Consider the following 12,897-nt stretch of genomic DNA (forward strand, 5'->3'; position numbering starts at 1 on the left):
ACATTGTTTTGCCAGATTGAAACCTATGCGCTTTCCCTAAGTCCGTGTGTGTGTGCACAACCTCAGCGACGCTTCTCCATTACCACATAACATGAACATGGGACCCAAGAGACAAGCCAAAACACCTGCTGAAAGCACCCCAAAGCGTTCGAGAAAGGTAATCACCTTGCAGAAGAATTCAGATTTAGAAGAAGTTACGTTTTGATATGAGTTAAGTTGCGGTAGGGAGAGCATACCACATGAATCAGGGTCCCGCCTGGCTGAGTTTCTACTCACCAGCCAAAGTTACCAGTTATGCATTTTCTGCTGCAGTGTTTCCACGCTGGGCAACTTAGCCATCCTGGCAGCGCTGCCTTCCACATTGTCAGCGAGCAAGCCATATCATACACTCACACTCTCTCTTACTCTCTACCACAGTTTCTATTGCTCTCTAATTCATACTTGAAATAAGATACGAAACGGTAATTGTGGAGATTGACTCCACGCCTCCAAAATATGACATTACGCCTCCATATTTTATAGTTAAGGGACACATATTTAAACTACTCGAACCAAATTTTAAATAACCTGACCTCTAACGGGGGGAGCTTTGCCCCCTTCGACACCCCCAGCGTTGTAACACTACACTAGCTGTGACTGCAGCAGAAAATGCGTAAATGGCAACTTGGGCCCGTGGGTAACAGCTGAGCCAGGCCGGACTCGGATTCCACAGGAGTGCCCAGGAGTGTTTCTAGGGGGGGCACTAATTTTATACGGATTTTCAAATAGTACGGGGGTCCTGGGTCCCTAAACCCCGTACTATTTGAAAATCCTTATAAAATTAGTGTTCCCCATAGAAACACTCCCTGGGCTGCGTTCGAGAGAGGGAATTGGGACTCGGAACGTCCTGAGTGCTCTCAAACGTGTGACGCGGCAGCACGAGTTGCCAACTCGGCACATCCACTGGCTCCCATCTTTGAGAGGTGGAGCACCTTCGTGCTGTGATGACGTCATCAGCAAATATGGCGGCCCAAATAAGCACATATAAGTGTTTCCATTGCATTTCACCTTTCTGTACCACCATAACCACTGGAGCTTCCTTTTCATCTTCTGTTGTAAGGAGTTTGTCAGCCAGGACAGCTAGTAATGCATGTTAAACATCGCCAGGGGTGGTTTGGGTGCCCGAGATGTCCCAACTCGCTCTCTCAAACGCACTGGCAGGAAGATCAGCGTACGCCATTTTGCTATAAGTGAGACGCCATTACCATAGCAACGACGAGGCTTAGTAAAAGGAGAGCCTTTATCTCTACTCTTGCAGCACTCTTGGAGCACTGGCAGTTACTGCAGCAAGAATTTCTTTTACACTATGATAGATACAGCGAACAGTGCTCTCATTCACGTGGTATGTTCTCCCTACTGCAACGTAACTCATTCCAAAATATTACTTCTCCAAAATCTGAATTCTTCTGCAAGGTGAACACCTTTCTCGAATGCTTTGGGGTGCTTTCAGCAGGTGTTTTGGTAGAACAGTGTTGCCACTCGCGCCATGGCTACTTGGTGCGACGAGCAGAAATTTAAAATCCTAAAAAAATTCTTCCATGACAATCCATATAAAACCGAAACTGCATTTATTGGAAACCATACTATTTGAGGACAACTGTGTATGTATATATATATATATATATATATATATATATATATATATATATATATATATATATATATATATATATATATATATATATATATATATACTTAAATGCACAAAGGACGAGTTTGACGTTTTTGTCACGTTTCAAAAAATCCATGTAAATTGAAATATAAATAAAAAAATTATATACATGTCAACTGTGCAGCAAAATGAACATGAAGAAAGTATCAGATATTTTTTTTTATCAGTGGTAAAATAATTCAGGCGTTAAAGGGTTAACGTAATCATTTATCGGGTAATGTAGTTGTGAAGTTTTTTCTTTTACATCATCTAGAAGTGGTCTACATATAGTACAGGTAATGTGGACGTCAATACATGTAAGAAAAAGGATCTCAATAGCGTCTACCGGTGCTACCTGCAGCATATAAAAAAAAAAAAAAAAAAAAGTAAAAAATAAAAATATATAAATAAAAAGCAGTAGAGGGGGAGGGGCATGGGGGCCGCAGTCGAAGTCGGAGTTGCAACTTTAAAATTTCCTGATGTCTGAGTCGGAGTCAGAGTCAGAAATTTTTTACTCCGACTCCACACCCCTGGAAAATATCAATAAAATGTGAGTGCAAACACACGGCCGCAGCACAAAGCCATGACGTGTGCAAGCACTACGAGGTCAAGGGGAGCCGAGCCTTCAGAGGAGTTTAGATATCCTGTATAGTGTATATATTCTCCTGTCATTTAATGATCCTGATGGGGGTCAAGGGGGGTAGAGCCCCCCTGTAGAAAAGCGTGAACACTCCTTTTGGATTTTACTAGTGATGAGCAGCGAGGCAGCTCAGGCTACATCACTGCCCACGACTGACCAGGTCAGATGTTTCATCACTGTTTTCTCACGCTGTTTTTGGGGTGTTCCAAGATGTTTAAGGTTAGTAAAAAGACAAGTATGGCAACAAAATAGTTCATGTGGTAGCAAACAAGATAAGGGCATGCAGCTAAAGCCAGTTTTTACCATGTAAGTGTTATCTGGTCCTGACTGTGGGCCTGGAATGAGTTACTCATAAATACATGTATATCAATGTAGGTCACAGGAATGAACACTAACTGTGTGTGTGTGTGTGTGTGTTCAAGAAAACAAAGTCAAATGCTGCACTTGCTTCAGCATTATTCAGCTTTTTCTGTTTTCTCTAATTGACTTGGAAATTCTTTGTGCAGTGTCTAGAGCTCTTAGGAGCTGTGTAGCTTCTGTTTGGGACAGTTCATTCATGCCCAGGGAACATCTTGAAACAGAATGAGGCTTGGGTTTGTACCTCCTTCTATAGGCGGGAGCTTGCTCCTGATGGTTCATGAGCAGCAGATGGGTGTGTGCCTATTGGGTGTGCCTTTGAGCCACTTATTGGAAGGTGGAGCTCATGAGCCAATAGGTAGCCCAGCCATGAACCCAATAGGCACACACCCATCTGCTATTCATAAACCATCCGGAACAAGCTCCCGCCTATAAAAGGAGGTACAAAACCAAGCCTCATTCTGTTTCAAGATGTTCCCTGGGAATGAATGAACTGTCGCAAACAGAAACTACACAGTTTATGTACAGCTCCTCAGAGCTCAAGACACAGCATGCTACAAATGGAAAGAACAGCAAGCACTGAATAATGCTAAGTAGTTGTAGCATTTAATTTTGTCTATGGCTACAGCAGAAAAGTCTACAGTTTTCCCTTCCCTGGCACTACCTCTCAGCACACCCAGTCCCTTTCCTACCAACTCTCTTTTTCTCTTCAATATGTATTAATCCATTTCATTTTCCAGAGTATTGTTTTTCCCAGCATGAGGCAACTAGCTTGAGAGAGAGAGAGAGAAATTTTGTTAAAGATTTACCCCTAGTATCACTAGTGGAACAGGCCCTTGTCCGAAGACGGCCCGTTAAGATGGAAAAGATCGCTCCTCCCTGCACGAGGGAGCACGGGCCTTAGCCAAAGGTAGCCTGTAGCAGGGTGCCGACAGACCGACTCTATCGGCGATCAAAATCTAGCCGACCAAGTCGGTCTGTCGACGAGGACTGGCGTGTCTGAGAGAGAGAGAGAGAGAGACCACATCTCTTCATTATCATAAGCGCCACAACTGTAATGAAATTACTCATTCATCACAGTTTGTTTATATATCAATTATCATGTAGTTGATGTGAATGTTCAGTGGACCAAAGTGTTCTGAGGAAAACTCTGTTTGGGAATCACTGTTACTTAGTATTAATACATTGCCATGTATTATTTGAAACTATGAATATACTGCCATGTATCACCTGAACTGGCCATCTCATCAGTGGCTGAACACACGGTTGATTCAACTACTTCACTTGCAGATGAATCTGCTGATAATCCTTGAAAATGAGGTTCTTAAGATGATGACAATGAAGTATTGTAATGAAGTCATGAGTTTAAGAACAGCCATAAACATGCAATGTGAATGCTGAAGTTCAATTTTGAAGAAAGAGGCACAACTCTGCTCACTATTCAAAATGCATCAAAGCTGATAAACAATGGGAAGCTTTAAGTCAACTAATGAGCCACAATTTGCTGGATTTATAATAACCTGACAAATGTTTACCACACCATTATGAGGTAGAGGAATAAATTGAATATAGCAAAAAGGAAAACATATAACTTGAAGGTCATACTTACATATGACATGAAATAAGAAATCTGAATATGGAGGAAAAGAAGTCAAGACTGACCCTCAGTTAACACCGTAACAAGAATAAATAGCGACAGCAAAAATAAGAGTGATTCTCACAAGATACGTTCATCCCCACAACTTCACTAACCTGCTTCACATTTACACTTAAATATTACAAGAAAAGGGGAAGAAGAAGCTTTCAATTTATGGCTGTGTTGTGGCAGCCCCCAGCAGTAAGGCAGACTACACAACAAGACTAGTAACTAAACAAGGGTGCTGGGAGCCTGATGGCAATGATATGATGAGGCTTTCTGCTCAGAGCCCGACTATCATGGTGACAGATTAAAAACCTTTCAGTCTTCACAACTACACCTCTCAGTACCGTAGTCTTAGTAAAATTACACACAGCAGTGACGCCATGAATGTGATACAAGAGTGTGTAAAAATATTTAAAGCTATATTGCTCTACATACAGAAATGAAAATGCATACCTCCTTTCCTACTTGAAGAGTAAAAAAAGATGGTAAAAAGCTAGTTTTCACTTCATCATTGCACAAAACTTAGATTTGAAGGCTGAGGCTCTATTTTCCCAAGTGCAACTACATGATACAAGCCATCTGTTGCTGCTGTTGCTGCTGTCAGCCACTACACTCCAGCTGAGGCTGCATGCATTACCCGGCTGCATGACACAAAGCAGCTCAACACACTACATTGTGCACACACGCCGCCGTGTACACCCAGTTCATGCCCTTGTTTAGCCTCACTGAGGGAGTAACTGCTAGGCTATCACTGTGTCTTCAGCAATATAACTCCACTAGTTTTGTTCCACTAATGCCCTACGTTGTTGCAGCACGTCTTATTCATTATGAATAAGAGATGAGCAAATTGTCTACACTATGATAGCTTGACTGTGGGCATCACCAAAGTTGAATCAGACAACTGAACACCCAAAGAATGATGTTCACCCAGATGTAGGTCGAGGCAAAGTAGAAGCAATGCCTCAGCAAGAATTCAATAGGGTCGTGTACCACTTGGATCCCACGTAGTCTGGGCACATTTTTCGCTGGGTAGCCGGGGGCATGTGGTGTGGGTGCCTCAGGAAAATGCCTGTGTCGTAGTACTCCTGTAAGATTGCCTCCTTCTCCACGTACCGACAGTACAGCCACTCAGTGAGGGCCTCCTCCTCTTTGGGGACCTGTGAGGGTTAAAGGAAGATAAGACAAGGACTGAAGTGGATAACATGAGTTTTCAAATGGATGAGAGTTGCCTTCATCAAATATTCATAACTGAATCCTTAGACTGGTGAAGAAATTACAAGTTCAGTGATAGAGACTGTATTGTGTAAACACACACACACACACACACACTTACTTACTGAAGAACTTGAATGATAAAGAAATACAAAACCTTGAGGAGGAGGTAGAAGAGATCATTAGATTAGGTCCTTATGAAGAAGGGAAAACGAGACCGATGAAATTAAGACTAAAATCCCAGCAGGTAACAGAGGAAATACTGTATAGAACAACTAAACTAAAAGAAAGAGATGAATGTAGGGAAATATATATAAAGAAGAATAGAAAGGAAGAAGAAAGGAAAGAAATGGAATGAAATGCAAGCAGAGGTAAAGGAGAAAAATAGTGCAAGAACAGAAGAGGAAGAAAATAAATTTTTTGGAGAGTTTTGGGAGACAGGGTGAAGAAATGATATACAGAAAACCCTCAGTTATCCGGGTGCACCGTATCCAACCTCGCCCACATCCGGAAGTTTAAAAAAATATTTGATTTTTTCCCCCAAAAAAAATAAAATAAAAAATTGCCGCACGCCGCCAAAAGTCGTTAAAATTGCCCGCGCGATGCCTCTAAGCTCTGCCCGGGCGCATATTTATGAAAGGTTGTTAGATTTTTGTCCCATGGAGGCTAGCCCCACCCCTGCAATGACATCACGTGTGATATCTCCTGATTGGCTGCTGCCTCCCTCCTTCCCCTCTCTGCCCCCGCTCCCTGCCCCTCTCCCTCTGCCTCACTCTCTCGATCTCTCCCTCCCTCCTCCAGCATATATTGTGTCATTCTCTCTCTCTCTCTCTCTCTTAGATGCAGAGAGAGAGAGAGAGAATATGAGTTATGGTTGGTTGTAGCTGTGTCAGCGGCCAGTGACCTTGACAATCTCTCTCTCTGCATCTGTGAGAGAGAGAGAGAGAGAGAGAGAGAGAGAGAGAGAGAGAGAGAGAGAGAGAGAGAGAGAGAGAGAGACCTGCCTGCCTGCCTGCCTGTCTGCTGTTATGGTCCTCCATGTCATTTATTTACCTATATATATATATATATATATATATATATATATATATATATATATATATATATATATATATATATATATATATATATATATATATATATATATTATAATGTGTGTGTGTGTAGTGTGTGCATATGTAGAAATCTGTTTATTTATAATTTTTATTATATGCAGTAGGCGAAAGCTGGGTTTTCGGGTCCGTAGACTTAGCCTACACCATATCCGGGTGCCCCAGTGGCTCTATTACCCTGGATACCAGAGGGTTTACTGTATAAGGAAAAAGCCAAAACTGAACAGAAACTAGACAAAAATGGAACAACTAAGGACTTAAGTGTGAAGTATACCAACGTAGATGGGATAATACCTAGAAAATTGGAATTACAAGATTACCTACAGGAAAAAAAGAGCCCAAGATTGTGTGTGTAACCCTTTCCATAAGGTGACGCCAATGTCGCTGTCATGAAGCGCCAGTGGCATATACGACGACGCCTATGTTGGCGTCATAATTACATTTTGTTTTAGTTATTGCTGAGTGATCCCGTATTCTGTTCTGGTTGCACCTAGGAACTCCGTATATTCCCCTTAAGTTCCTATTTTGCTCCACCGTAGAAAACGCCTCAAGCCTGTTTATTTTATGGTAAACTATTTTCTCTCTCTCTCTCTCTCTCTCTCTCTCTCTCTCTCTCTCTCTCTCTCTCTCTCTCTCTCTCTCACCCACATATGTATGCACAGCATTTTGTGATGCATTATCAAGCATCAGGCAGCTCGACTACTGATGAAAACAGGCAGTGGACGCCTGTCTATTTTTTTACGGAGAGAGAGAGAGAGAGAGAAAATAGCTTACCACCAAATGAACAGGCTTGAGTAGTTTTCTGTGATTTGTCTTCCACATCTTCAGTGAGAGAGAATGAGAGAATAGAAAGGAAAATATTACCAATGTAACTTCATAATATGAAGTCACATCAGTAATATTTTCCTTTCATAATATCACACAAGATATTATCTTGTGTGATATTATGTAAATTAGCTGCTGTAGCTCAGTGATGTATTGTGCTCTGCCAAGACACCTGACTACCTGCTTACCGCCTACACTGAACAGGAAGGGATCGAATTACGATCTTCCCAGGCGGAAATGAGCATTATACCGACTATGGGTTCAAGAAAGGTTGCAGTTTCATCAAATCTTACTTTCCTTTCAAATTTCTTCTCTCTCTCTCTCTCTCTCTCTCTCACACACACACACACACACACACACACACACACACACACACAAGACCCACCTCCGGGAGGATGGCCTTTCAGCCTTTTACTCGCGTGTATTGCCAGTGAATCAGTAGGATATTTTCCATGATCTTACGTCTGTGTCCTTCCCTTCCCTCTCCTCCACTTTCCACAAATCTATTTGTATATCGCAACTAATATAAGGAAATACAATTCAGCATATACATGTCATCTAAGCATAACGCAAATTTCTGTATAATTATGCATAAATCTCAAAATTATCAATTAATTTATGTTTCTTTATGTGCACCATTTAATTTTGCATATTTTTACATATAATATATGATGATTATATTGAGTTTATGGCTTAAAACTTATTATATTCAGTAGCGACGTTTGAAATTTGCATACCTGTCAAGCTACTGTGATGTCTTGCCATAAGATTTTGCGTTAGAGACCAAAAGTTTGTGTATAAAAAACGTAAGACTTGACAGGTATGGTTCTAACGGACTCAAGCAGGGTGCACGAGGTAACCCCCCCCCACACACACACAGTAACCGCAACAGTAACCGTTACTCAGCAAGCTCACATGAATTTAAATATGGCGCGTACGATATATTTCAAATTGTTTAAAACAAACATATTAAAAAAAAAAAAAAAAACATCGCAAGTGAAGAAAAAATGTAAGATTTTCAACTTAAGCCGAAAGACTTAAAAATCACCGAAATTACGTAAGACTTACGCAAAAAACGTAAGACTTGACAGGTATGAATTTGGTGCACGCGACCAGATCGGATACGGGGCGGGGCGCTGTTGTTGCCCGGCCGTAGTGAAGGGGTTAACGGAAACAGAGCTAAAAGAGGACATTCAAATAGTGTTTAGCAATAATTACAATGTATGGAGGAAGGATAGGAGGGGTAAAGGTGGTGGAGGAGTGATGATAATGACAAGAAAGGAGTTATTAGTGAAATCAGTAATATATGGAAAAGAAAAGGCGGAAAATAGTAAGTGTTAACTTGGAGAATAAAAACAGAGAAATGATGACGATAATAGCAACCTGTGTACCACCAAGGACAAACTCATGGAACAGAGAAGAATATGAGACGATGATAGAGGATACCATTCAGAGTTTGAGAAGGTTACTTAAAGCAAATAAAAGATTCTTGTTGGTTGGGGACTTTAACTGCAAAGAGGTAAATTGGGAAACATTCGAAAGTGGAGGAAGTGAGAATGCATGGGGGAAAAGATTTATAAAACTGACTATGGAAAACTTAAATGATGCAGTGGGTGACTGAGAATACAAGATACAGGAGTGATGATGAACCAGCGAGACTGGACCTGGTACTGACGAAGAGAGTGCACCTGATAAATGAGTTAAGATATGCGTGTCCCATGGGAAAAAGCGATTATGTAACAATAGAGTTGGAAACCAATGAGGAAGTCACTGAGGAAGACGAATCATACAAAGAAAGGAGAAACTACAGGAAAGCGGACATAGAAAATCTCAAGAAATATTATGAAAAACTAGACTGGGAAAAGTTAAAAAGAACAAACGAGGTGCAGGAAAGTGTGATTTTTTCATAGAGGCATGAGACAGGATTGGTTTAATGCAAGATGTGCAGGTGCAAAGAAAAAGAGACAAAGCATGGAAAAGATTAAAAAGAAATAAGAACCAAAGGAATAAAGAAGACTAAGATAGCAAGAAATGAATATGTGAAAATAAGGAGAGAAGAAGAGAAAGGATATGAAAAGGATATTGTTGAAAAGTGTAAGGAGGAACCAAAATTGTTTTACAGATTTATAAATGGAAAAATCAAACCAGGGAAAAAAATAGAGACTGAAAGATGGAAATAAGATAATTGAAGATCCTAGACATGACTGAGCTAAACAAGAGGTTTCTACAAGTTTTTACAAAAGATTCAAAATTTAAAGAACCACAAGATGACAAGAGGAAAGTCCAAATGGAGGAAGTAATAGTAAAGTAAGAAGAGATATATAAACTAATGGAGGAGGTGGAAGAGAAGAAAGCAATAGGACTGGATGGGGTTTCAAGTTTTCTTTTGAAAGAATGCAGAAATCAGCTGGTTTGACCAGTATATGATATCATAAAGTGCTCAATATCAACTGGTAAAGTACCAAAGGAATGGCGAAGGGCTGAGGTGGTCCCTATATATAAAAACGGAAAAGAGGAAAAACCTCTGAACTATAGACCTGTATAGTTTGCAAAATATGTGAAAAAGTGATAAAGAAACAATGGACAAAATTTCTAGAACACAATATAATTACAGAAAAACAGTATGGCTTTAGACAAGGGCATTCATGTGTAACAAACTTAATAAGCTTTTACTCGAGAGTGACGGACATAACACAGGAGAGGGATTGATGGGTAGACTGCGTGTACTTGGACTTGAAAAAGGCTTTCGACAAAGTTCCACATAAAAGACTATTATGGAGGCTGGAAAACAGAGGAGGATTGAAAGGGAAAATGAAAGACTGGATGGAAAGTTACTTAAAGGGAAGAGAAATGAGAACAGTGGTAAAGGACATGAAATCGGAATGGAGAACTGTAGATAGCAGGGTGCCTCAAGGATCGGTACTGGCACCAATACTTTTCCTAGTGTACATATATGATATGCCAGAGAAAGTAAATAGTTACATGAGCTTGTTTGCAGACAACGCAAAATTGCTGAGACAAATAAGAAATAGTAAAGACTGAAATTCTGCAGGAGGACCTAAATAAGATTTGGGATTGGAGTAAGAAATGGGAGATGGAGTTTGATGTGAAGAAATATCATGTAATGGAAATGGGTAAGAGTGAAGGGAGACCAAAGTGGACATATAAAATGGGAGATGGAGAAATATTAAAAGTTCAAGAAGAGAGATATCTGGGAGTGACAAAACAAAATAATCAACAGTCTGAGAGTCATGTAAATAGGATATTCAGAGATACATATAGAATGGTAAGAAATATAGGAGTAGCATTCCACTACAAGGATAAAGATACGATGAAATAGATGATAACCACTATGATTAGACCAAAGTTGGAATATGCGGAAGCTGTGTGGTCTCCTCATAAGAAGAAACATGTGAAAAAACTATAAAGAATACAAAGGATGGCAATGAAGATGGTTCCAGAACTGGAGGGATTGTCATATGAAGAAAGATTAAAGGAAATGGACCTGCCAACTTCAACAACAACAAAGAAGAGAAAGGGGAGACCTAATACTAATTTATAAGTTCTGGAACAAAATGGAAGAAGTAGATAATGAGGAGTTCCTACTAAGAGAAGTAAGAAACACCAGCAACACATGAGGACACAGTAAAAATTTGAGAAAGGGAAGATGCCTGAGAGACATAAAGAAATATAGCTTCCCGCAAAGAAGCATATAGGTTTGGAATAGACTAAGTGAGGAAGTAGTATCAGCGAAGAGTGTGCACAACTTTACAGAGAAACTAGACAAGTACAGATATGGAGACGGGACCACACGAGCATAAGCCCAGGTCCTGTAAATTAGAACTAGGTAAATACAACTTGATAAACACACACATACACACACACATACACACACACACACACACACTAGAGAAAAAAAGACCCCAAGGGAAATGTATAACATGAAGCATTAATACAAAATATCAGGAAGGAAAAAGGATTTGGTTAAAGTTTAGGTAGAATATATAGTTAAAGAGTAAAAAGTTGGAAACAAGAGAGAAAAAAAAAAGAATTTTAAGGTACTAAAAGAACAAGATAAAAATATGGAGCAAGAAGTTATTAATTTCTCAATAAAAGTTTGGTATAAAATGACTTGGCAGCATAGGCAGTGAAAAGCCTGCAACACAGTGAGGTGAGCAGCCAAGTGAGAGGCAGTCTTGTAAATGCACACTATCAAGTAGAATGTTCATAGATTGCAGGATCAACACACACTGAGAGCAGTGTATCTTTGGAACCTGTCACATGGTGAAGTGAGCAGGATCCAATAGGATGGGTTTATTGCATCAAATATGCAGTGTGCCCAGTGCAACAAGATGACACACAGCACCAGAATTAGAACTCCTCATGACAGACTCCAAACAGTGTTTGGCAGGAATCGCCTTACCTACACTCTGGCAAGACATGTTGGCCAGGACAGCTAACTTAGGCAAATAGCAGCCAGCAGCCAACCTCTGTCACCCCTGAAAAGTGTGAGGTGGAAATATCCACATCAAAATTTCATTCCTGAAGGTCTACTTGATCCAGATTGGAGCTTAATGGCTGGCCAGACTGGGCAACCCTGTTGCACATATGCCTCAACTATGTGCCCCACACCAGCCTACTCTTGATCCCAGACACTCAGGCAACCAGTGGGAGTAGCACCCTCCCAGAGAACACTGGACACCACTGGCATGGTGATGCAGGCCACTATAGTCTGTTCACATAAGTCTGACCCAAGCTGACAACATAAACCCAAGCGTGTTCGTAAGCACAGTGCAGATTAACAGAAAGTGCTGCGTGAGATAAACACAAACAGAGGTTAAAGAAAACTTGGAACCCATAGCAGTAGCCAATCAGCACTCGGCTTGCAAACACGCTTAGGTTTATGTTGTCAGCTTGGGTCGGACTTTAGTGAACAGACTTTAATCAGGGTGTCACATGTGAGGAATTCTTCGCCAGTCAGCAGACAGCAGGAAAACCAATCAAAGTTTTTCCAGTGCATTGGAGGCCACTGAGTGTGGGTTTAGGTGCCTTGCCATGACCTGGTAGAGTACATACCCCTGCAAAAGCCCATGGTGGGGTTGCACATTCCAGTGTTGAAGAGTGAGGTGTTTCAAAATTGTGTGAGTATAACAAGTGTGGAGGAGTTCAGAAGCAAGTGCATCATTTGAGGTGGTGGTGAAACACGGTGCAATCCATCACCACTTAATCAGCCAAGCTGCAGTGAGCGTGGCGACCAGTGAGGCAGCTTGTGGGGAGGCTGGTGAAGCAACCACCTGCGCCAAGGTTTGACGATGCTTTCAAGGACAATACCCCGCAGGTATGACGATGCTTTCAAGGACAATACCCCGCAGGTATGACGATGCTTTCAAGGACAATACCCCCCAGGTAAAAGTGCATG

General features: G+C 40.9%; 1 protein-coding gene across 1 annotated transcript in view; it reads right to left on the bottom strand.

The window, feature by feature from the left end:
* Nucleotides 1–2,568: 2,568 nt before the first annotated feature.
* Nucleotides 2,569–12,897, bottom strand: part of LOC127001995 (acyl-CoA:lysophosphatidylglycerol acyltransferase 1-like) — a 54,199-nt gene continuing 43,870 nt past the window's right edge. Inside the window, 2 exon segments of the mRNA XM_050867306.1 lie at nt 2,569–5,396; nt 5,399–5,486. Of these exon segments, the coding sequence (XP_050723263.1) occupies nt 5,209–5,396; nt 5,399–5,486 (276 nt within the window). The 3' untranslated portion in view covers nt 2,569–5,208.

The sequence above is a fragment of the Eriocheir sinensis genome, chromosome 22 (assembly GCF_024679095.1).
Source record: "Eriocheir sinensis breed Jianghai 21 chromosome 22, ASM2467909v1, whole genome shotgun sequence".
NCBI classification, from domain to species: Eukaryota; Metazoa; Arthropoda; class Malacostraca; order Decapoda; family Varunidae; genus Eriocheir; species Eriocheir sinensis.